At 34.8% G+C, this 25,279-nt stretch overlaps 2 protein-coding genes across 5 annotated transcripts in view; one reads left to right on the plus strand and one right to left on the minus strand.

Moving 5' to 3' along the window:
- G3BP1 (G3BP stress granule assembly factor 1) overlaps positions 1–6,643 on the plus strand; it is a 28,922-nt gene extending 22,279 nt beyond the window's left edge. For 2 of the 3 annotated variants that reach the window (XM_031953561.1, XM_012551914.3), the window contains 6 exons: positions 314–515; positions 2,179–2,280; positions 2,467–2,578; positions 2,780–2,908; positions 2,989–3,119; positions 5,467–6,643. In XM_031953561.1, the coding sequence (XP_031809421.1) occupies positions 314–515; positions 2,179–2,280; positions 2,467–2,578; positions 2,780–2,908; positions 2,989–3,119; positions 5,467–5,673 (883 nt within the window). In that variant the 3' untranslated portion in view covers positions 5,674–6,643. The remainder of the gene's footprint in view (positions 1–313; positions 516–2,178; positions 2,281–2,466; positions 2,579–2,779; positions 2,909–2,988; positions 3,120–5,466) is intronic. The other variant, XM_003756744.3, reaches the window with a different exon arrangement.
- A 14,071-nt stretch (positions 6,644–20,714) lies between these two features.
- Positions 20,715–25,279, minus strand: part of GLRA1 (glycine receptor alpha 1) — an 85,430-nt gene continuing 80,865 nt past the window's right edge. The window contains exon 9 of one of the 2 annotated variants that reach the window (XM_031953562.1): positions 20,715–24,082. In XM_031953562.1, the coding sequence (XP_031809422.1) occupies positions 23,792–24,082 (291 nt within the window). In that variant the 3' untranslated portion in view covers positions 20,715–23,791. Of the gene's footprint in view, positions 24,107–25,279 lie in introns of both variants that reach the window. The other variant, XM_023505718.2, reaches the window with a different exon arrangement.

Below are 25,279 nucleotides of genomic sequence, written 5' to 3' on the forward strand. Positions count from 1 at the left end.
AACCTGTATTAGATTGCTGTCTAGAAAAGGGAGGGGGGAACTGGAAGGAGAAAAATCTGAACAAGGTTTTGCAAAGGTGAATGTCGAAAACTATCTTTGCATGTATTTGGAAAAATAAGCTATTTTTTAAAAAACCACACACAACAAACATTTACAAAAAATTCACCACTGATATTTCTCCTATTTTCGAGTCTTCAGGAGAATTTACTGTTTTTGGTTCATGATAAGGGTCAAAATCTTAGAACTAAGATAAGACAACTTTACTGTTGAGCTTTAAGAAATAGAATGACTTCTTGTTGTTTCACATTATAAGCAATGATCTGGAGGAACACCTAGAGGAGCCTGTTGTAGAGCCAGAACCGGAGCCGGAACCAGAACCTGAACAAGAAGCTGAACCTGAAATACATGAAGAAAAGTCTGAGCCAGTTTTGGAAGAGCCTGTGTCTGAGGAGACACAAAAGAGCTCATCTCCTGTGCCTGTGGATTCTGCTCCAGCAGCACAGGAGGACTTAAGAGTAAGGAAGTTTACAACATCTATTTTTAGTGATCCAGTAATTTTTATAGTCTATATGAACAAATTTTTAGTGAAAGTCTCTTCATATTAAATTCTTAAGAGTTCTGCTTGTCTGATAACAAAACTCAAGTTGCTTAAAATATCTTTTAAAAATATCATAAAAATCCTCTATACTCCTCTGCTATTTCCTTTCAGAAATCGTCCCATATAACAAATATTTTTTAAACATGGGTGAAAAAGGAAGAAAAATAAGAACTGTTTAGCTCATTAAAAATGTCTAAAAAATGTGTAATCTATTATAACTGGGGTCCTCTCCACCTCTACAAAAGAATAGAATGGGACATCTCATCTCTTCTTTGGAGCTGTGCTTATTTATAAATTTATAAAATCCACTTTTAGGGTTCTTGATTTTTCTTTTTTAAACTCAATCATTTTGTGTGTGTGTGTGTGTGTGTGTGTGTGTGTGTATAGGCTTTGCTTAGTTCTATTTGACTCTGCTTAGTTCTATCACTTCATGTAAATCTTTCCATGTTTTTCTGTATTCATAATATTTGTCATTTCTTAGCTGTACAGTGCTATTCCATTACATTGGTGTACTATAGTTTATTTAGTCATTTCCCAATTGATGGGCACTTTTTTAAAAAAAGTTCTTTACTATTACCAAAAAATGCTGCTGTAATTATTTTGATCTATATTTGACTTATCAATTGCTTCCTTGTAGTATAAGGCTGGCATTGAAATCTCTGGATATTTTATGTATGGTCATTTTAATTGCTTTATTTGCATAATACCAGATTGTTTTCATAAATGGTTGTGCTGATTCACAATTCCACTAACAATACACTGATAATGCCTATCTTCCCTATGCTGCCCCCTGATATTGACTACTCCCATATTGTCTGTCATCTTTGTTACTTTTTAAGATGTGAGGTAATAAGCCATGATGGTATATGATATATGAAACTCGGGTTACTTCATGAGGGTTTTATAAGTTTGCCACAGCTTATAATCATGTCCTTCACAACCCTTCCTTTTAACTTCATTTGATGGATTGTCATCATATTCACAATTGCCACATTGTCCATGTCCTTGTGCTGCATTTGGCTGTTTTCAGTATTCAATACCCATAGCTGTTTTACTACTTCATATCAGCCTATTAAAATTTTAGCCCTTGGACTCTCTTTTGATAGGGGAACATAGTTATTGCTTCCCCATCTCCCTCTTTTTCAATTTCCCTCAATATGTATGTGGCACATTTATTTCATCTACAGTTTTGTTTTGGTTGAATGTCTTGTATTGATTTTCCCCCTGAGGCCTATTTCCTCCTTATTATTCCTCCCCATCTTTCCCTTTGACTAGCTTAATATTGGAAGAATATCTGAATTCTAGAATGAAACTTTTTTTCTCATTTTGGTTTGTTACCTTTAATGAAACAGTTCTGTCCCAAAGCAGAAAACATCATGACCACTGTCATTTTAAGATTGTTTAGCTATGTTTTATCTATGTTTGGGATTCTTAAGGCTGAAAAACAATATTGAAAGCTGAAATGGGGGGGCATATAAACTTGTTACATGGAAATATCTGTTTCTAAAGAAAAACAAAGACAATTTATGTAAAGTTGCATATTATGACTGATCTTTCTTTGTTTGTATAATTTCCTTTAGACATTTTCCTGGGCATCTGTGACCAGTAAGAACCTTCCACCTAGTGGAGCTGTTCCTGTGTCTGGGATACCACCTCATGTTGTTAAAGTACCAGCTTCACAGGTGAAGTTGTAGTATGAAAGTTTGGATACTTCTATTCTTGATTTGCCTTTTACAAACATTCTTTTGTTGGCTTTCTAGGGTAGGAGTAGAAAATGGTGCAAAGATTGTAGCAGATAACTTATATTAGTAATTTTAATATAGTGACATTTATTTATTTACATACAAATTAAATTGTTTTAAATTCAGGCTCGTCCAGAATCAAAACCGGAATCTCAGACACCACCACAGAGGCCCCAGAGAGACCAGAGAGTGAGAGAACAACGAACTAATATCCCACCTCAGAGGGGACCCAGACCAAGTAAGAGGACTTTAGGAAGTATAGTTTGTCTTAAAGGTTATTATTTTTGTGTTTCAGAATAGATAAGTGAGTGTTTTCCTTTTTAAAAATAATTGTTGGTTAGAACCTTTAATTATGATATAATGACCACTGAAATCAGTACATGCTTTTATTGATTTCTTTTTTTTTAATATAACTTGAAGTATTTTGTTTCTTTTCAAGTTCGTGAAGGTGGTGAACAGGGTGATATGGATACAAGGAGAATTGTGAGATATCCAGACAGTCACCAGCTTTTTGTTGGAAATCTTCCACATGATGTGGACAAAGCAGAACTAAAAGATTTCTTCCAAAGTAGGTTACTGAATTGTGTGAAGTTGGGTTGAAAGCGTAAGTTCTCTTGGCATAACAACAGGCCTAACAAATGACCGAAGGTTTCTGTGTTTCGTTCAAAGGTTATGGGAATGTTGTGGAACTTCGAATTAATAGTGGTGGAAAGTTACCCAATTTTGGTTTTGTGGTGTTTGATGACCCAGAGCCAGTTCAGAAGATCCTTGGCAGCAGAGTAAGACTATTTCATACATAAAATGTTGTATTTTTTTTTAAGCTTTTTATTTTTCTAAACGTGTGGACAATTCTTCAACATTAACCCTTGCAAAACCTTGTGTTCCAATTTTCTCCCTCTTCCCCCATGCCCTCCCCATCCCAATATATGTTAAACGTAGTAGAAATATGTTAAATCCAATATATGCATACATATAATGTATTTCTAAGGAATCATGGCGTATTGGTAATGCATGTTTTGTTTAAATATATTCATGACTCATGAGAACATTCATTTTTCTTGTTACATTTGACCATGTGACTGTTGAATTCCATTTTTGATATCTTTAATACCTTTTTTCCAAGTGAAAAAGATATTATAATATTAAAAAGTACTTCTTTTGTATTTTGCAAATGATGACTATATAAGAATGATTTTTTTTGTATATTTAAAAATCAAGACATTAAGAAATACTACCATATTCATTCCAAAATCTTGTCCTTTTGCTTAGAGCATAGTTGTGTACAAATAAGTTAGATATAATGTGGAAATAAAGAAGATACTAGCTATTATGGTACGTCAGAGGAAGGAAAGACTAATATAATTTCATTATTTGAATAAGTTACTTGAAACTGAGAAACACCCCTACTTTGGGTGTAAAGATGGTTCCCTACAAGAAAACTCTTCTATACAATAATCCAACACTTTCATTAGGAAAATTAATTAGTTTCAGGAGAGAATATTTATATCACAGAGCTGGCATATTGTTTTGTCTTTTGTGTTTATATACATATTAAAATTTCTTAGAAAAACTATTGTTTTTTGCAGGAGATTATATTGTGTGTTTCTCTTCATAGTTTCAGCAACCAATAGAAAAATGAAGCCAAATTTGTTACAGCGAATTGCTGCAAATTTGGTATTTGTCCTTATACATTTTATTTCTGGTTCTTTTTTAATTAAAAGAAGCACAATTGTAAATAATGGAGGTTTTGGAAATTGGTAGTACTTCAAAATGGTGATGTCTATTACAGTGACTTGGCTCAGTCTGCAAAATGCTAGGCATGAACAAGCATCACCCCAGTTTCTCAGCACTGGAGGAAATTGAACTAAATTATATGGTAATCTCGCATTTATAGAATTCCATTAATTAAGAAACAACTTTTTCTCCCTTCACTGCCTTTCTTTCTATTTAATATTCCCTCAGTATATAGTAAGAGCAGTATTTAAAATACTTTAATTCATTCTTAATGCAAAAGGTTTTGATCATTGTGTTTTGCCCATATTACCTTCTGGATTACAAGTCCTTGACGATACAGCAGTAGTGTCTTCATTATCTTTATCTGGTACCCAATACAATGCTTTGATGATCAATTCTGATGGACGTGGCTATCTCCAGCAATGAGATGAACCAATCAGTTCCAATAGGGCAGTAATGAACTGAACCAGCTACACTCAGCGAAGGAACTCTGGGAGATGTCTATGAACCATTACATAGAATTCCCAATTCCTATATTTTTGTCCGCCTGCTTTTTTGATTTCCTTCACAGGCTATTAGTAATTGGGCTATAGTAATACACTGTTTCAAAGTCCAATTCTTTTTGTACAGCAAAATAACTTTTTGGACATGTATACCTATATTGTATTTAATTTATACTTTAACATATTTAACATATATTGGTCAACCTGCCATCTGGGGGAGGGATGGGGAGAAGGAGGGGAAAAATTGGAACAAAAGGTTTGGCAATTGTCAATGCTATAAAATTATCCATGTATATAACTTGTAAATAAAAAGCTATAATTTAAAAAAAAAAGATATTTGGCAAATGATCATCTAGGTCCTATTTGAAAAGAAAACATTGTGTCAAAGCATAGTACCCTTCAAGATAACCCATTTATTTATGGATAAGTTTTAATTAGAAATTTCTTTATATACTCAGTATCTCAGTTTTATTTATAAAAAGGACTGAATGAATCAAGTCTATTTTTCTTTTCCTATTTGTATGTTAAAACAAATTAGATCTTTCATAAGCTTAGTTTTTTTCATCCTTAAATAGCTCAGTGTTTGTCCTCCAGACCTCTTATAGTTGGGCAGCTGAAGGAGGTGAACATGTGCCTCCTGAGTTCATTTTTGGCTATTGTAGGGAATAAAGACTCCTTAGGGCTAGCTTAGGAATGGAAACCAAAGTTGAAGTCAAAGTGCTATAGAAATGTAAAATATTAATGTAAAAAATCAACTACACTTTATTTTGCTGAATTCTGAAATTCTGATTCTAAACAGCTAGCTTATAAGTGAGCTATCTAACTTAAATGTTCAAAATTTGGTGGCAATCAGGAACTGTAATTTTAGAAATCTCTTTAACTTTTACAGCCCATCATGTTCAGAGGTGAGGTGCGTTTAAATGTGGAGGAAAAGAAGACGCGAGCTGCCAGAGAAGGTGATCGTCGAGATAACAGACCACGTGGACCAGGAGGCCCACGTAGTGGGCTAGGTGGTGGAATAAGAGGGCCTCCTCGTGGAGGAATGTCCCAGAAACCAGGATTTGGAGCTGGAAGGGGGATTGGTCAACGTCAATGAATTTGGCACAGATCTTCACATGATGGCACAAACCTATGCTCCTGCAGCGTTGTGAATTTCAGCCTTGGGTATCTTGGAATGTGACCCTAGCCTGTTATATAGACTGCCTACGTTTGATACAATTTCAGGCCCTTTTTTGTTTGTTAATGGTTTTTTTTTTTTTTTTTTTTTTTTTTTTTTTTTCCATTTTTTGGTGTGTGTGTGTGTATGTATGTGTGTGTGTTTGTGTGCGCTGTTTTCATTCCCCAGTGCCCCTCTAAGTCCTTGTCCCCAATTCCAGTTTTGTGGAACAATATTTTAGGAAAAGTCAATTTTAAAAGAAGAAAAAAAAAACTGAAATTCCTTGCTCACCTCAGATATACGGACTAGATTTTTTTCTTCTTTTTCCAACAGTGGTTTTATCCGAAAGGACTATATCTTTTGCTTATAACTGATATTGGAATAATTTTCTTTTTCCTTTTCCACGTGTTCCAAGAATCTGTCATAAACCCAGGATTTGGCAAACATTTTGAGGGCAGGAAAAAACCCCAGTTGTTCATTGGAGGGCCATGACTACTCTCTGGTTTGGAGTTGTTGCCACTGGAAAAATTGACAGTCATACATTTCTCTGTGGCATGGTTAAAAAAACGGAATAAAGGGTATTCATAGAACTTTTTTTTTTTTCTTTTGATACGTGATCACACAAAAATGAATTCTAAACTACTGTTTTTACCACTTGGAATTTTGGATTGTGGGATAAGTTTTAAATGTGTAGAATTCAACTATTCAACAAAACGCTTTTCCTGAATTTGTGGAAAAAATTTTTTATTGAAGTAGGGAGTTTTTTTTTTCATGTTTTAGTTTGTATTTGTAAAAAAACAAAACAAAACAAAAAAACAGCAAAATTGTTGTGCCTTCTATTTATCTCTCATTCCAGTCTTGGCAAATTGTTTTAAAATAAATAAAAAATAAAAACATCTAGATTTGCTTTATCAGGTTCAGAGTATGTGGGAATTTTTCCCTGAAATGTTTGTTCATCTTAAGCATTATTACGTTACATTATCATGATCATCATATTTAGCTACCTGGTTCTTAAGGATATACAGAAGATGAATCTAAATTGGAATGCTTGAGGTTCTCTTGATCGAAAGAGAGACTGTTTTTATAAGTCTTTGGACCTAAAGTTAATCATCTTATCAAGTAATTATGATGTATATCTGCTCCATAACATGTTAGAAGGAAATTTTTTGGGGTGGGGTAGGGAGTGGCAAGACAATTGGGGATAAGTGACTTGCCTAGTCAAACTGATAGTTAAAAATAAAAAAAGCAAGTGTCTTGAGACCAGATTTGAACTTGGGTTCTCATTCACTGGTGCCATTTAGCTGCCTGTGTTAGAAGGATGAAATGCTTGTGGTAGAATTCTGGCTAGCTATCAGCTGCCTTATAAATGAATCGTTTCCAATGTTTTATTTTGTAAGTATGGATAGGTTTTTAAAAAGTTTTAGGTTGGAAGGTTCATGTAAAGAAAGAAATAATTTAGTATGTATTGTGATGTAATTGGTGTTGGGAGGTGGTTTATGTAAAATTTTATTTAGGTATTTGAAATCTAGCCTTGATTTCTCTAATTTACCATAGAGCAAAGTTATTTGCAATCCCCTAAATACTTTTTAGGGAATATTTACTTTTTGGCTATATTGCTGGTCATATTCTCCTACCTTGAAAAGGGGTTTGGGGAAAGTAAAACTTTATTTTGAAATTTTTTAGAAGATCATGCTATAAATTGTTGGTTGTATGCAATTTTATTTGGAAAATTGATTGCACATACAAATGAATATAAAGAGTAGTGGTTAATGGATTGAACCCTTTTGGCAAAGGGGAAGTCTTCAATCTCAGGACTTTGTTCTGTTATCTGGCATTCCTTAACTTAGATGAAAGACAAAATTACATAAGTTTACAGGAGAAAGATCTTTGTAGACTGATGGATTGAATCTGTTAAGGTGAAAATTTAAAGATAAATTTAAAATCTCACTTGTATTTTAAAAAAATACAAAATGAATGAGCTGTAGGTACTTCTATCTGAAAAAAAAATTGCATTAATATAACCTCTAGAATGAGGGAGCTGTTAATTAACTCTCTTTACTGTTTTTTTTTTTTTTTTTTTTTCCCGAAACTTTTTCTATTCTGGGTGTAACAGTTAAAGAAGAATTTTAACAAATTGAAATATGCCCAAAGAAATCATCAAGTTAAAGCATCTGGGAGCTATCTGAAAGACATAAAAAAATTGAGGGGGTTGCAAAAGGAGGATTTGGTTATGAACCTAAATAATTTCAAGATACTAGAGAATGAAAATTCTCGGAAGAATTGGTGAAATCTACTCTAAGGAATTGATAATCTTAATTTCTGTGTATTTGTACTTGAAAATTGAAAATATATTTTAGGTATAGACAGATAAGTACATTGAATATGTTCAAACCTGGTTTGGGTTTTCATTGTACTTTTCCCCCTCAGACTAATAGGCTTATTATTTCATACCATATACAATGCAAAGAAAAAATTACATTTACTTAATTGCTATTTAAACATAAATTAAGAGTTATTGGTATCAGTGGATATAACTCAAGAATTCAGATGACATTGTTTTTAGAAATTTTGTTTTGCTCTTGTTTACTCATGTGCACTGAATTTCTTATCTGTATAGAGAAAAGAGGGAATCTTAACTAAGTGATTTTTTTTTCAATTCAATAAGAATTTATTTATTTTTAATAACTTTTTTTTTGACAGTATATATGCATGGGTAATTTTTTTTTACATTATCCCTTGCACTCACTTCTGTTCCAACGTTTTCCTTCCCTCCCTCCCTTAGATGGCAGACAGTCTTATAGATATTAAATATCCTAGATACCTAGATACACCTAGATATATGTGTGTAGAACTTAACCGTTCTCTTATTGCACAGGAAGAATTGGATTCAGAAGGTAAAAATAACCTAAGAAGAAAAACAAAAATGCAAATAGTAGTGATTAAGTTTCTAATGTTCTAGTTCTGATACTGATTTTTCAGCAATAATTTAATTTGTTTATATACTAAATTGCCTTTTATAGTTACTATTAGGTGTAAAGTAAATGTTAGCATTGATAGTTTATATTTAAAGAACTCTACCATTTTGCAAGTATGCTTTAAAAAATCCTCAAAACTGGGAGCTTTTGTGTAATGTGTGAAGACACGTAGTCTATCTAAAGATGAGTTTATGTATTCCCTGAATTTAATTTTCTAGGTGAGTAAAGAGGAACAGGTGTGTGAGAAATTAAACTATTTTAGGACAATTTTTTTTTAAAAATTCTAGTTAAAGGACATTTTGTTTAGAGTATACTTGTAAGTAAGATAATGAAGTCACATAGTAAAGATCTGAAACTGAAAAAACTATTAACGAGCCCAACTTTTTGCCTGTTCATTGCTACATCGTACATATCATTTCTAACTGAATCTTATAGTCTTATACGTGATGAAGTTAATGAAAGATTCTGATTTAACAGCTCTTTGTTGCAAGTAGAAGATTCATAGCGTGGGAGATAAATAAGTGATGGTGAATTTTTAATAAAGGATTTTCTTTTTTTGGTCAACTTAATTGTTTTAAAATAAGAATTTGAGGATTGGAGAAATGTGACTTATTCTAAAGTTGCCTGTCAGCATGTTCCAGATGAAATTGTTTATTTTCTTAGGCCCCATGGATTATTGGATGGGTTGAAGAAAGGCTTACATAAATATTTGCCACAATGGTTAAATTTGAAGCTTGAATCACAAACATCTAGTATTCTTGTTAAATAGGAAATATTATTTTGTTGCATAGCATTTTAAATATACGGGCAACAATAGTTACCTAATGTGTTTGTTTCTTTTTGTACATCATAACCACTATTTCTAATTTTTTATGTGTTTTTTTTTTGAATGTTAGAAGCTTTTTTTAAAAATTACTTTATCAGTGACCATTTTTAATAGCTCAATATTCCATCTGAATCTAAGATCTTACTTCTTTATGCTAGTTAACTGACATTGGGCAGATCACTTCTTTGGACTTGAGCTTTAATTTGTAAGATGTGGGGTTTTAACATCCTTTATAATGCCATTTTATGATCTTACACGTACATAAAACATTTGAAGCTGTATTTAATGGCTTTGTGTATTTAATTACATTGTGAAATTTTAAAATCAATCAAATTAATTATACAATGTAATTAAATTAATAGTAATATACCAATTATAATAATTATCATATGTGATAATTATATAATAATTATAATGATAATAAAAATTAATTTAAAATACGTTATAAATAATGTAATTAATAAATATCATTTTAATTTATTATCTAGGTGGCATAGCAAATAGAGTACTGGGCTTGGACTGGAAGTCTTTCTGACTTCCAGTCTGGCTTTTGATACTTAACTGAATGACTTTGGACAAGTCATTTAACTGCCTCAATTCCCTATCTGTAAAATGATCTGGAGAAGGAAATAGCATGCCAGTATCCAGGATATTCTAGTATTTTTGCCAAAAAACCCCAAATGGGCAACTGAAATGATCCAATAACAATTTCTCTTTCTCTCTCTCTCTCTCTCTCTCTCTCTCTCTCTCTCTCTCTCTCATACACACACACACACACTAATCAGAATAGGTTAAAATGTAACATTCAGGGATGGAAAAAATTGTCCCTCAAATCCATTTTTGTCAGATAGGCATGATTGTGCTCTCAGGGCTTAGGCAATATAATCACTGTGAAACTTAATTTCTGTTGCATTTGCTCACGATCCTTTGTAAAACCCTGTGAAATAGTGAAATGAACAATATGGGGAGGTGATATTTTTATGTAAAAATAAGTGAGTTGGGGGTTTGAATTTGTGGCTTCAGTACATAAAACAATGCAGAGATGTATGAATGAATCTTTAAATGAAAAATAAGAATGTAGAAGATTATGGGATACAAGGGATTTGTTTTCTGTTAGATTAGTAGATCCTCCAAAACAAATTCCACAAAATAAAATATAAGTTGACATTAACATTTTAATATAAAATTATTATAGGAAATAATTGAGAAACCAATAATTGGCATTCCCTTTTGATAGGGATATTTTTGTGACATGTCATGTTGAATACTTCACATTTTAGCTATAAGTTTCAGTTTAATTTGTGGCATTAGAGGTTAACGAAGCCAAAATAAAACTGGTGGTGTTTAAGCAGCAGGAGTATGAATAGGGAATGAAAAAATGTAAAAAGTATGGCAAAAATCTCAGCAAAGCTAATGGGGATCTTGGAAAAAATGTCAGTTAAAAAGAACTTTAAAAGCCATTTAGATCAACATTTTTTTTTTTAAATCCATGGAGGAATTCTGGCCCTAGAGTGGAAGTTGAATGTAATTTAGAGGAAATTTTAGTGACTAATATTGGAACTAGCATCAAGGCTTGAGTTTGAGTCTAAAGTTCTTGGCCATAACAACTGTTAAACTTTGAGAACATTGAAACTTGAAGAAATGACCTTTTGGACAGCTTTTTAAATGGAATTAATAAGCATTAATTACCTACCATCCTCAATGTTGATTAAATGAATTTTAGAGGCCTAAATAAGCCTTTTCTTTCATATCCTCCTGGATTGTTTTTCTTCATGGGAAAAGAGGAAGTCAAAATAATTGGGTGAAAAAGATGAGGAAATTAAAATCTGAATTTGTGGTGCTCTGTAAGGAATGTAAAAAAAAAATGAGAATTTCTAGACTAAAAGATGTGGGGAGGGCAAGGGGCAAGAGGGCTCTTAGCACTTAAAAGTGAGAATATAAAATGAAGCCTAATTCTTAGAAAATTTTCTAACTTGCATTTTTTTAAATGTGTTATTTGGAGCCAAGAATTGTAATCTCACTTGACTACTAAAGGGTAGCTACCTTCCCTAGACATTTAGTTTATCTGGAGTTCTCTTTCCTACTTATGAGTCATAGAACCTGAGAATGGGATAGGATCTTGGACCATGTATTTCTTTACTATTGTAGTAAACTCCCTCATCCCCCCATTTTATATGTTTCAGGTTCTTGCTATTAATTTACCTAGTTCTGAATGAAATCTTTGTGGCTCCCAGACATCAAAGATTAGTAAACAGTTATAAGTTCAACCAATCCACTCAGAAAATTTCAGAAAACTTTTATTTTTTTCAATTTTTTTTTTTGTTTGGGAGTCAGCATTGATGGGTTTGCAGCTGGTTCAATAAATATATTTTTATATACATGTTCCACAGAAATCTTACATTCCATTTTAAAACTGCAGAAATAGATTTTTTTTTTTCCAAGCCAAAAAAATATCTACCATTACTTTTGTTAGTTCATGCAAGAAACAAAAACAAAAACCGGGTTGGAATCATACAAGTTAAGAATTTAGTTGGAAGTAAAAATGTTGCATTAAGGAAGTAGTTGCTTGATGTGCTGCCAGACAGGTCCTTAACTGTGGTATTAAGGCCGTACCAATTTTATACATTATGTACAAATAAATTCCCATATAAAAGATAGGGATATCACATTTTCATCAGGGATAGAAGGTAGAAGGGGAGCTTAAAGGTATTCTGCACAGGTTTTTCTGTTAACTTTCTTTGAGGCTTCCTTTGTGTTGGTTACTTGTTTTTGGTCTTTCTGCCCTTGGAAGTGTAATGCTCTGGATAAATGAACCCTGCAAAATTTTTCCTTCTATTTTCTACAAGTTTTGGTGAATTTACCTCTCCCTTCCCAAACCTCTGCCTAATGATGATCTGAACTGGTGATAATACTGTAACTTTAAAGATAAAATACCTCCTAAGTTTAGAGTGGTTTTCTTAAAAAGATGTGAAAAATGTATCTGAGGAAATTTTTTTGAAAAAGTTCATATATGTATAGGAAATTAACACTAATTTTAGAGGAGGAATATGTTATATTAGTATGATAGTTACCTTCTAAATTTTTTTTTTCCTAAAATTTCAACTTCAAGGGCTAGACAATGGCCTTGGGTCCTTCTTAGTCTTGGAAACAACTATTTATTAAGCACCTACTATGTTCCAGGCACTATGCCAAGTACCAATATATGATTTCATCCTTATGACAAACCTGGGGGGAGATAGGTGCTAATATTGTCTCCATTTTATAACTAAAGAAACGAGGCAGACAGGTTGTCAGATCGACTAAATATCTAAGGCTGAATTTTAGATTTGATCATCCCCTGTGCCAACCATTCCCTACTTACAAAATAGTAATTTTTCCAGTAAAGGTCAAGGCTTTATAGCAAGTACATAAAAAGAGCAAATCCTTTAAGCTACTATTGTCTCTTTCAGTTTGTCATGGTTGAGTTTTGGTCTCTGAACTAGCCAATGAATCCTGTTCCAATCCTAATTGGAGCAAATTAAGCATTTTCGTCCAATGCAAGTTTGTAGCCATTTTAAGTATTAAAATAGCCTTTTTAATGTAAAAATATAAAGACTTCTTTGATGACAATTTTGATTTTTTTCTTTTCCTTTTAAACTAAGCATCAAATTTATAAATTCAAATTAGAAGTTAACAATTTCTAAGAGGAGGTGGTAGGTGAATTTTGTGGCTTTTGTTTGGCTAAGGTCAAAGAATTTTAAAAAGTATCTAATCTGTTATATATATGGAACCTTCCTATGTACTTATGTACTTATTTACATTGTTCTCTGGGTTGCAGACTATTGCTCAGACAGCTAGAGCCTTCGGGAGCCTTTAGGCCATAGTGAGGTACTGGAATTTCAGATGATGTCAAAATAGAAAGAAAATTGTGTTACAGTAGAGTACAAAAATTTTTATGCAAGAAGTAATGAAGAATGCCAAGCATGTAATATTGGGAAGAAATTAGGTTGATCAGGTGTCAAGAATAAGAATAGGACAGTTCTAGAATCATACTTCCATCTGAAAGATTAAAAGACTTAGAAGAAACCTTATGTTGGCTAGATTTTTCATGGAGGATTTTTAGAAGCATATAGATAAGTTTCATACAATATGATGGTATAGGTGGGTTGTGATATGTCCTGATTATAAGTGTAAACCACTGCTTGGATTCCCCAGAGGATCTGTTGGGGTGAAATAGAAGTTGTGGCCTCATCCTTCCCTGTGCATTAGTGCCTTTTTGATTTTTGAGCTGGGAATCAAACATGCATCTGGGTTAGTTTGCACAGGGGGCTGCTGATAATTTTCTTCTGTAGGAGTGAAGATCCATGAACTTGTATTTGTTGTTGCTTTTTATAACTTTAAACATTGATTTCCGTTTAAACATTTTGAGATGTTTGAGACTTCTAGATTGCCAAATGGATCTCTGACAAAAAAAGAACCTCTGGTATATGGCACTGTCACTGTTAACCTTTGGGCAAATCATGATGATTTTTTTTTTCCTTCTTGCAATGGTTAGGAAGAAGATAAAAACTTCACTAGAAGAAAATATTCCCTTATGGAGAAGAATCAGTGAATATTCACTGTATTTTTAAACTTAAGTTTAAGTCTATATGAATTGCCTAGAACACTTGCAAAGGATATGTCCCTTCTAAACTAAGGTAGTCGCTATTCATGGCTAGCATTTGAAGTGATTCTGGGTTGAGGACATTTAGGCAAGACTTAATGGAAACTAGCCCATACAGTAGTTATCAGATATAGTAACTAATTAAATAATGTATGCCAGTAATTGAAAGGACTCCTGTATATACAATACAATACAAAAAACAAAACAAAACAAAACAAAAAACCATGTTCTGTATTTGACCCTGGTCAAATCTGTTAGCAGCTTAGTGCTTTATTAAAAATATAAGTTGAAGAGAAGATGCTAACCTGCATAATAGAGGGAATTAATTCAGGAGTTACCTGTATCATTTACATTACAGATTCAGTCCTTATGATTGTGTGTGCACTTGTGTGTATATGAGTTTCTAAATGACTCTGTACTGACTTCCTGCTCTTAATTGGGGAAATACTTAGGAATAAAAAGATTTAAAGTAAATAAAAATATCTCCCTAGACTTTCCATATGGTCATTATACTGAAGAACCATTGGCTTACAGAAAAGGTTATTCTATCCATACTCCTGTAGTTATTCAGGACTCTTAAGTAAGAATATTAAGATCAATATTTCACTAGTAAAGAACTCTTAAGAAGAGTTTCCACAATTTTCAGAAGGAACTACTTATAGCTCTTTCACAGGTATAAGCCCTAACACCTGAGCAGAATAGTTTCTTGATTTACATTTTTGCTTCATGAATAGGATATGGAACCCCAGTGGCAGATTTTATAGGTCTGATATTTCTTGTCCTTAGTCAAGAGCTGTTGACAGAACTGTAATTCAGAATGCCAAAGGAACCAAGACTTCTTGCTAATTAAGGGAGAAAGAATGATGAAAGTTTTGACTTTTGAAAAAATCTAGGCTTCCTCTACCTTAATTTAATTAGCTGTGTGTATGTATGTTTTAATGATTGACAATCATTTTAAACCATTCCCTTATTGTCCAAAATGTGCTATTTTCCCTTTCTAGACTTCATATCTTAAAGTCTATTAAAATATAGCATCCTTTAAAAAAGTATCAATTAATAACCAGATATCAGTAGTCTCATACTTACTACATTTATCTTATAATAAGACTTAATGTTAGAACTGGAAGGGTTCTTAGAGTATAGAACAGAAAGAATTCCGGCTGAAAAAGACCATAAGACAGGAAATGGGAAGTTTAATAGTTTCTCATAAACCCCAAGTTTGTGTTATGAGATAGTTGAAACCAAAGAAAGCTAGGGCAAGAAGATGGCGTAGTGATTCAGAGAGCAGGACAGGGAAAAGCCATTAAGCTTAGAATCTGTATGCAGCTTGCAAATGTCTTTCATCTCCAGATTAGTTAGCTAGTGCTATTCTGTTGCTGGCTAATGGCCTTCTGGAGAATATAATTTTCATCAGAGGGTTTTCTGAAGGGTATATTTTTGGCTTTCCATTCTTCTGCTCTGACTTCTCGACCCAGTGTTCTGATGGAAATTTTTCAGAGCAATGAAATCTCAAAATGTGGGGGAAAAGGAGAGAAGCTCCAAGGCCCATTCCCATTCCTCCTGGAAATAAATCTGCGTCTCCAGACGTAGGTTTGCCTGACAAAATGAGATGCTCAAACGGATGAAACAGTCGATGCTAACTGAGAAAGGGAGGAGGGAGAGGGGAACAGACAGAAATAGGAGAGGGAGGGAAAGAGAGAATAGCAAAAAAGGGAAGAACTGATGACTCAGCTCCATTTGAAGATGGCTTAATGATCCTCCCAAATTATTAGGGAATAATTTTGACTTTGGGATTCAACTTGTTGCCCCTAAGAATGATCAAGTAATTTAATGTACATATCTCCATCAAAATGGCATCAAATGAAGCCTGCATATTAGCAGTCATATTTTGCCATGTCATTGCAGCTTAAAATCATAGAATCAGAGCTTTAGGTTGGAAGGAACTTGCAACTATTAGAACTGAAGGGATAATTGGGATGTAGACTAGAGAATATGAGAGATAAGTGGGGAGAACCTATACTTAGAGTATTAGGCCAGAAAGAACACTGGAACTTAAACATAGAACATAAGATGCCAGAATTTGAAGAGTTCTTAAAAACGAAGACCTCATTCAAATATTGTCATTTTATGGAGAAATAAATAGATCTTGGTGGGAAGGACCTTCATTTAAGATGAAGTAATGGCAGTTGAAATTAGAATCAAACTTGAACAAGGTCAAACAATACCAGCAATAAAAGAGCAAGAAATGGGCTTGGCAAAGATGTATCACCTTGTTTGGGTGACTAAGGATCCATAAAATTTTAGAATCTTCAGACTTGAGGTTGGCAAGGATTAGTGAGAAGTAATTTTGATTATTTACCTGCCGTGAAGTGGTCAGGGAGGAAATTCTTTTCTTTAAAATTTATGAGGAGCTAAGATATTCTTACTTCTTTGTAGCTCTTGCTCCTTTCATTATTTTCATGGATTTTATTGCATGAATAAACCTATTGCAAAAAGTGTAATTTTCCCACACATTAATACAGATGGTTTAAAAAAGCAATGTATCAGAACAAGAAACTTTCCTCATAGCCATCCTATTGGAAAATGTAAGGCTTCATTCTTTTGACTGATGGCCTTAGGGTTCCAGAAAGTAACAGGAAGAACTCTCATTTAAAACTCCTTAAAATTGGTTTGTGAAAATAGAGGCAAGGTTACTTTTGGTGAAGAAACACAATTATGTTGTTAAAATATTCAGTTGCTCCCTGTAAGAATTTTTGTAAGATCTCCACAATTTGTTTTAGCAATGAATGAAAACTACTCAATATTTTGGAGTATAAGTTGATACAATATAAAGTTGTCCTTATTTTTCCGCATACATTGCCCAGATTAACCCATTGAAGCGGCAATTAATAGGCTATAAGATTCCTTCAGCTATGTTGAATCAACACTTAATAAAGTGAAATTTACCCTAGTCCCAAAAGCTCATTGATAGCAGACTTTAGTAGAAATTCTTTTAAGTTGAAATACGGAGGTTTTGATTTCTAGTACATTGGACCGGAGTGGAGGAAGATTTTTGCTATCTTAAAAGGTCAGCTTAAGTACTGTGATATATGATTATAAAAAGAAGGGACAAATTGAAAATTTTTCTCATCTGTTTTTGGGGGAGCTTATTATATTTGGAAAATGAGATGATTAAAGGCATTGGGAATGGATATTTAGCCTGGAGAAACGAGCCTTTGTAGGATAGGATAACTATCTTTGAATATTTGTAGGGCTGTCATGGGGAAGAGGGAATAGATATGTTCTAATGAACCCCAGAGGTCAATCAGGAGTAATAAGCACAACTTGCAAAGAGACAGCAGACTTGACACTAGGAAAGCCTATCTCACGATTAAGTTATCCAGAAATGAAATGAGTGCTTCATTCATCAAGAAGTGCTTCATTCTTCCTCATTGGGGGTCTTCAGGCAGAGTTTAGATTAAAATTATTTGTTCAGTATCTTGTAATGTACCTTCCTTTTTACTTATGGGTTGGACTGGATGGTTCCTCAGATTTCTTCCAACTACAAAATTCTGTGATGTTGTTTATTCGTAATGGGGCCTATCTGTTCATTTTGGTGAGCCAAATTTGGGTAAAGCCCATGTGTAATAATAGTGCTCTTAGGGCCATTTTTCTCCTGGACACTTTGCTCTTTTTCACCCAGGTCTTTTCCAGTACCTATTCAAAAGTTGAAAGCACATAAAAAATGCAGGCTTAATTTCTTCATAGAATCCTGTACCATCTACTTCCTCATCCCCCAAGATATTTTACTGCTTAACTAGAATAGGGAGTGTGGATAATTTTCTGGTGTTTTTGTACTAGAAGATACTTAATCTGCTCCACTCTCCTCTAGAGCAGTGGAGAATGTTGACTTCAAGTAGTTGTAATCTCCTTTGTTACAGAGCTTCCTAAAGACTTGCTCAGAAACAAGGAGTAAATTGTGGTTAAGTATTCTTAGAACCAAAATACATTAGGTCTGGAAACTATTTTATAGCATAAAACAATGATTTCCAATTCCTGGTATTGTCTCTCACAGAATTATTGTAAATTCATATGGTACCTTACAATTAAGCAAACATACTTTCTATAAATTGCAAAATGCCTCACTTACATGCATTACTATTGTTCAAACACATATACAGAGATACGATTGTAATTAATAAAATATAAATTCATTTAAAAGTTCTTAAATTCATAGTAGTTTTTGTCAATATGTGTTTTCTCAATTACTGGATTCTAATAGTATAACTAATTCCAGGGAGAATTTTTTTTTTTTTAAGTTAAAAAGTCTGGAATTTGAAAAAAAAAGTTGAGAATCATTTCATAACTGACATGATGTCAGAGGTAGAAGAGATCTTAGAACATAAAATCATTGATCATTAAAGCTTCTGGAAGGGATTTTTAAAGACTATCTAGTCCAACCCTCTCATTTTACAGATGAGGAAACAGAGGACTAAAGAGAAAGATAATATCGCAAAGTCATACAGTGAGTAAATTGGTGGAACCTGGATTAGAATCCATATTTCCAAACTCTTGAGGAGGGGGTTCTTCCATTTTACTATAATTGTCTGCTACTTCTGCTTTCAGAAAATGACATTTCTTTAAATACTATTCACATCTCTCCAAAGACTTTTTTTTCTTTAAGCAAATTTGGTTATGGGTTAGAACCTGTTGTTCATGTCTCTGGCAATGTAGTGGAGAAGAAATTATAGGAAATAATCTTTTCTCATCAAAACTGGAATAGGGTTAGATGGTGATGGAGGAAAATAAAGCTCTCCATAAGTAAATTAGAAAGACCTTTAGTTTTTAAAAACACTTTCCACATAGCTCAAAACTGAGCATTCAACTCAAAGATCTCTCAGATTATTTGCTAGCATCCTCAAGGAAGGATGTTAATAATGCACTTATAACAACACTGTCTCAAGTATTGTTGCACTGGAATTAAGGAAAGGATTTACTTTTCACTCACTAGGAACTGTTTGTCAAGATCATCTAGGCTCTGGCAACTGCCTACTCTGCAACTTTACATAGAGCTGAACAATGCCAAACACGGCCTCTGTGAGTAATGCTTTTAAAGTGACATATTTCAAAAACAAGGAACTGTCTCCAATGTTCATCTTTCTTCCTCCTGAAATCTGCATCTCTACACTTAGCCGTGGAGTAGTAGGTTTTTCGGCAGTGGAATGAATAGTAGAGATCACCTCGTCATTTTACGGATGAGGAAGTTGATGACCAGAATGATTTATCTGTCCATCCATTGTTCCTAATTCTGAACTGTTGCCTAGACAAGCAAGTCTATTTGTTTTTCCACATTGCCTTACTTCTAATACTTTAAGACAGTTACCATTTAGCTCTTACATCTTTTCTTATTAGAATTAAACATCTCTAGTTACATGGTTTGGTTTCTGGTTCCCTCACAAAATCTTTCCATCTTTTTCAGGATACAATCCAGCTAGTCAGTTCTCCTTAAATTGTGGTACACAAGCCTGAATACATAGAGGACAGGCCTCTACATAAGATCTGTCCAGTGAAGAAGAGTAGATCTCTTATTTCCTTAGTTCTAGATACTACACTTGCATAAATGCAGGCCACGATCCCATTAGCATTTTTGGCTGCCTTATCACACTGCTGACTCATTACACTTGAAGTCTACTCAAACCCTAAAGTCTAATTAGATATTCCAGCTCATCTCTACAGATTCAGCTAAAAAGTAGAGTTAAGATCAAAGTACATAGATATGTCCTATACTTATTTCTATCCCATTCTACTGCATCTTCTATACTTGACATCCTAAGGGAAATCAGCAAAGAACATGCTCTTGATATTCAATAAAGCTAGGCAACCCAGTTTTGTTCACCTTCATGTTTAACGCTGATCACGATTGATCTTCCCATTGACATCAATTATAATTGTGAAAACCAAAGAAATCATACAGTTGGCTTTACTAAAGAATGATTTACCAACATCTTTAGGGCTGTGGCTTATATTCATAGGTGTGGAACTTTTAACAACATTTATATCTTAAAAATTGGCAATTGCTACAAATCAGAGTTTGATATATTATTTTGTTGATTGTCTAGACTTAAGAAAGGAGCAGAGAAAAATTGTTGGATTATTTACTATTTAAAAGTGTGTTGTGCATACATCTTTTTCCTTCTTGAAGAACTTGTTAAAGATGTACTAGCCATATTTGACTACACATCTGTATTGGTTTGAAAACAAAATAAAATAACTCCTTGGGCATGACTTGATTTGCCTCACTTAGACCTAATTTTTGCATGTAGACACATGGTATTTTCATAACACATGGTAAAATAGGGATTTGGCAAATAAGCTGCCTTGAAGAAAAGGGTTTTGTCCCAGCTTATTTAGTTTGGTCATCAGTACCATGGTTTCTTAAACTTTTTCCACTTAGAACTCCTTTTTGCCTGAGAAATTTTTATGTGATCCCAGGTATAGGTATATAAAATAGGTATACAAATCAAACATTTGCAGATAATTTATAATTTTATGACCCTCACATTCATTTATGAGACCCCATATGGGGTCACAATCCACAGTTTAAGAAACTGATCTATAGCGAGAAAATGGATCCAGGAGTTGCTGTATTTCCTGTAAATCTGGACACATTGTCTTTGGACACTGAGGGTGCTATAGAACTTTGAAATAATTTTTGAGACATGTGTTTTACTCTCTAATGCTTCAATAGAAAGGAACAAAACTTCCTGACAGGGCCCAGAAAAGTAACTAATATTAATATAGAATATTAAAATTGGAAACAAAACCTAGAATTCTTAAATGTTAGATCTATAAGAGTCTCATCCAATCCTACCTTTTTTTTTTTTTTTTTTTTTTTTTTTTTTTTTAAGATAAGAAATTGTGAGACCCAGAGAGAGGGGAAGTAACTTTCCAAGAAGTCAAGCAAAAAGGTTTGAAAATGAAAGAGAAGCAGAAGCCAGGATTAAAAGTAAAATGAAACCTCATTTGATTAGTTTTCATCAGATGAACCCAAGCATTCAGATTTATTTTCCCTTGTCAGCCACTTCAGCAAAATAGTCCATGAAAAAAAGTCCAGTAGAATTCCCCCTAAGGAAGTGTTTCAGGTGATTATTGTATCAGTGGACACAACTAATTTATCTCTCTCTGATTTGGGCCCAATAATTCAACAAGCTTACTAGTGGCAGCACTAACTTTGGCTGCTCTTTTAAGGTCCAATCAGATACACCTAAAATTCTTGTGATTTCTGTCTCAAGATTGCCAGAGGCCCAGGATAGAAAGGGAAAGGTGGAGAGAAATATCATTTGGAATTTAAGAATTCTAGTAAAATGTTAAGAGATCAACTGGTATTCTCCCTTTTTACCTTGGAGATTCCAGCTCCTATTCCTCTGTAATCCAGAACTCAGAAATAATGAATTTGGTGCCATGATTTGAGGGCCTCTTCTTTCCCTTTCTCCTTTCCTTCTCTTTCTCATTCATTTTAAAATAAAATGAATGTAATACTCATGAAGGGGACCCAAATAACAACTCAGAAGATAAGATATCCCATTGCAGGACTAGAAGCATCAGTCACAATCTTTCTCCTGTGTTCTGATTCAAGGTCCAGGGTGCCTACAGGAGGAATTGCAGATTCCCCTTTAAACCCTGTGCTCCACTGACTCACACCTAACTTGGTTTATGCTCGAGGAGAAGGGTTTCAAAGTCTCATCTTAGGTTTCAATATCTGTATCTATCTAGCTAAATGAAATCAAAGGCAGGCAGATATTTAGCCTTTTTGCATGTTCAGAGACAAAAATTTTGCTGCATAGTCTATTTTTCTAATCTTATTGCAAGGCTATTTTTCTACTTTGTGAGTCACTTGACTCAAACCTCTAATAGTCCATGGAGACTTATCAGTTCTGTTGCAGTTAATGGGAGAAATTCCCCAGAGAAAAGGTGATCAATCTTAGAAATGAGCTAGTTTCTTATGATGTCCTGTTTTAAGTTCCCTACACTCTTATTTACTGGTAGGGACTATTATTTCTGTCTCTTGAGCCCTCAAGACACAAAGCGCTGCATTGATTGTCAACTATCAATCAAACTAATTGCTGCTCTCATTTGAAGCCAAGATACTAAAGTGCAAAGGAAAACATAGAACCCCAGCTTCCAAGTCACTACAGCCAGGCTGGAGCCACTACAACTTGAGAGCTGGAGGGCTGCGAAGACTAGTGCTGTGCATTGCCTGACAAACCTACTTCAGGTCTGGCAGTGCTAGGGGTCAGATGGCTTCCATCCTTCAAATCCTCACTTTCCACCATCCCTGTGAGGATAACCCGTCTTTGGGCAGCAGTGCCCCCGAACACTTTCCCTCTTGTAGAGAGAAATTCAAGTCTGACTTTCTTAGACATAAAACAACAAATGAAATGGAACCAAACAGAAAACCCCTACCCCAAACCCAAACTGACTTATAAAAATATAATTGGGTTGTTTCCCCCATTTTCCATATTACTACTGATCTATGAAATGTCAGAAAATAATGACTGGCCTTTCTCTGCCAGGCCAGGGGCAATTTCCCCACTGCCCTTTCCTCTTTAAAGCTAATCTTCATAGAACATCTAGGTCTTAAGTCTATTCTTTCCAGAGACTTCATGCATACACCTCCTTGCAATTCCAAAGAGATATGAAGAAAACATAGACATTTACAAAAATGGCATCCTTTTACACTTAGCCGCATTTTTTGGAAAACGTTTTTTTAAATCATAAAAAATTGCATATTGGTCACATTTCCAAGGAGAAAGTTGTGACCACCACTTTTGTGTTTGTTTTCCTGGGGAGGAGGTGGAGGAAGAGGTGGATGATGTGTGGAGTTATGGGAATATGAAACTCAGAGACATGGGCCTGCTACATCTTTAGCTATAGGATACAAAGAACCAGTGGCCTTGTTCCCCAGGTTTTCCCATGACTCTGGATCTCTCTGTCAATTCTCTTTTCATTCTAACACCTCCTATCCCCCATCCCAAGCAACCTTCCAAAGTAGAGATAAATGACTTTGGATCACAACAATCTATCCAAATCTATTTGTAAATAAGAATGACCTTGGGAGGGGTATGGAAAGAGGGAAAGGGCACATGACTATCAGCTTAAGGTCATTGCAGCTGTTCCCACTCTTGGAAAATTGTCAGTCACTCCAGTGACTTTAAAATCTAAGCAGTTAATAGGCTAAAAATTGAAAAGATCTTTTTGCATAATAATTAAGCAAGAATATATAGCTTATATATTACACTGCTTTCCTGGGGCAAATTGTGCCCCCCTCCCCAAGTAGAAAACTACCAACTGCCTATAGCCCCTGGACTCTAGTTTGTAAAACTTCTCTTCCATCTCCATTCATTCTTGCCAGTTCCTATATAGGAAAAATCTCCCCACCCCCTCCCCACCCCCCACCCTCATCACCCCTCCCCATGTTTAAATAGATATTGCCACATTCGGAAATTCATGCATTTCTGCATTGCTATTGCACATGTTCTGGGAGAGCCCTTCCTCTCCCTCTGCTTCCCTTGGGTCTTTTCTCCTTGTGCCGTGCTCTCCCTGCCCCTACTACCCGAGCTTCCACAGCCCTTCCCCTCACTGGTTGTGGACATCCTCCCTGCGGACAATCTTGTAGATGATCCAATAGAAAATATTGAAGATGAGGAAGGCCATGGGGAAGCCAATCCGGGACATCTTGTCAATCTTCTTGGCCCTTTGGATGAAAAGCTTGCGCATCTCCTCTGGGGACTTGGAAGGTGGCGGTGGAGGGTTGCCCGTGTTGTTGTTGTTGGCTCCCTTGACAGAGATGCCATCCTTGGCCTGTAGACAGGCTGGGCCCATCCCGTAAGCAGAGAAGTTGAACCTCCCCTCCCCGGCTTCATCCTCCTGAAACAGATTCAGCATAGGGCTCTACTTAAAATAAGACAGTGGCAACCCACCCTCTCTGTAAGGCTCTCCCCCAGGGCCTGATTCTGCCCCCTTTCCTCCCCTTCCCCACTCCCCTGATGCTGGGCCATCTCAAAGCTTAGGAGGAGGTCAGCCTTACAGAGGGGCTTGGATAATATATGGCACAGATGCAAATCAGGGGATAGCATGAAAATAATTCAATTTATTTTCCTATGACTTGAGTAATTTGGTCATATCCCCTGTTTTGCCTCTGGCTCCCACTTCCCTCCCTCTCCCCTCCACTCCATAGCCTACCCTTCAGTTCCACATCACTTCCTCACTTTCTCCCCAATCCTCCTCCTCCTTCCTTTGGCACCAGCTGAATGGCACAGACTTTTGTGGCTCCATCTCCCTGGTGACCACAATTTTTAAAGAACCAGCATCATCTCAGATCATGCCTTATGACTTCATACCATCCACCCTGCCTGTATACAAGCATCTTTCTCATCCTATTCCTCTCTCTGAAAGCAGGGTGACCTCAAAGGAAAAAAAAAGTTCTAAACAATCTTTGGATCTTTCAGATAAGTTGCCATTTAAGAATTGCCACAATTTGATGCTAACCTGTCTCTCCAGGTTTAAATTTTGCTGAATCTTTAGCTTCTGATGGGATGGTCCCTCCAAACATCTTGTGGATAACTTTATGTTCTCTCTTCCTTACCTTATCTAGCCTTCCTTATTTGATTCTAGGGTCAACCCCTTCATGGAGCTGTTCTTGATGAACTTGGCTCTCATGATGATATTTCCTTCTGAATTTTAATTACAATTATAGTCAGGTCCACACATTGTTCCCTTTAGGATCATAAACTCCATTTGTGTGTCCTGCTATTATGATGTGTTATATAACAATAATTTCAACTCACATTTATATAATATGTAAAGTGTTTTATGCATACTTCATCATCTCTTTTGATCATTGCAGCAGCATTCTGAAGGGAGCAGGGTGATGCTATTATCTCTGGTGAAGAAACTGAGGCCCAGGAAAATGTGTTGCCCAAGACTCCACTTGATATTAAAAACAATTCTTTAAAGGTATCAGGCGAAAGGTTATCATGTTCATTTGACAGAAAAGAAAACTAAGCAGTTAATCTAAAAATTAAGAATTTTTGGCATAATAATTAAAACTCATCTTTTGCTTGT

This window comes from Sarcophilus harrisii, chromosome 2 (genome assembly GCF_902635505.1).
Source record: "Sarcophilus harrisii chromosome 2, mSarHar1.11, whole genome shotgun sequence".
NCBI lineage: Eukaryota > Metazoa > Chordata > Mammalia > Dasyuromorphia > Dasyuridae > Sarcophilus > Sarcophilus harrisii.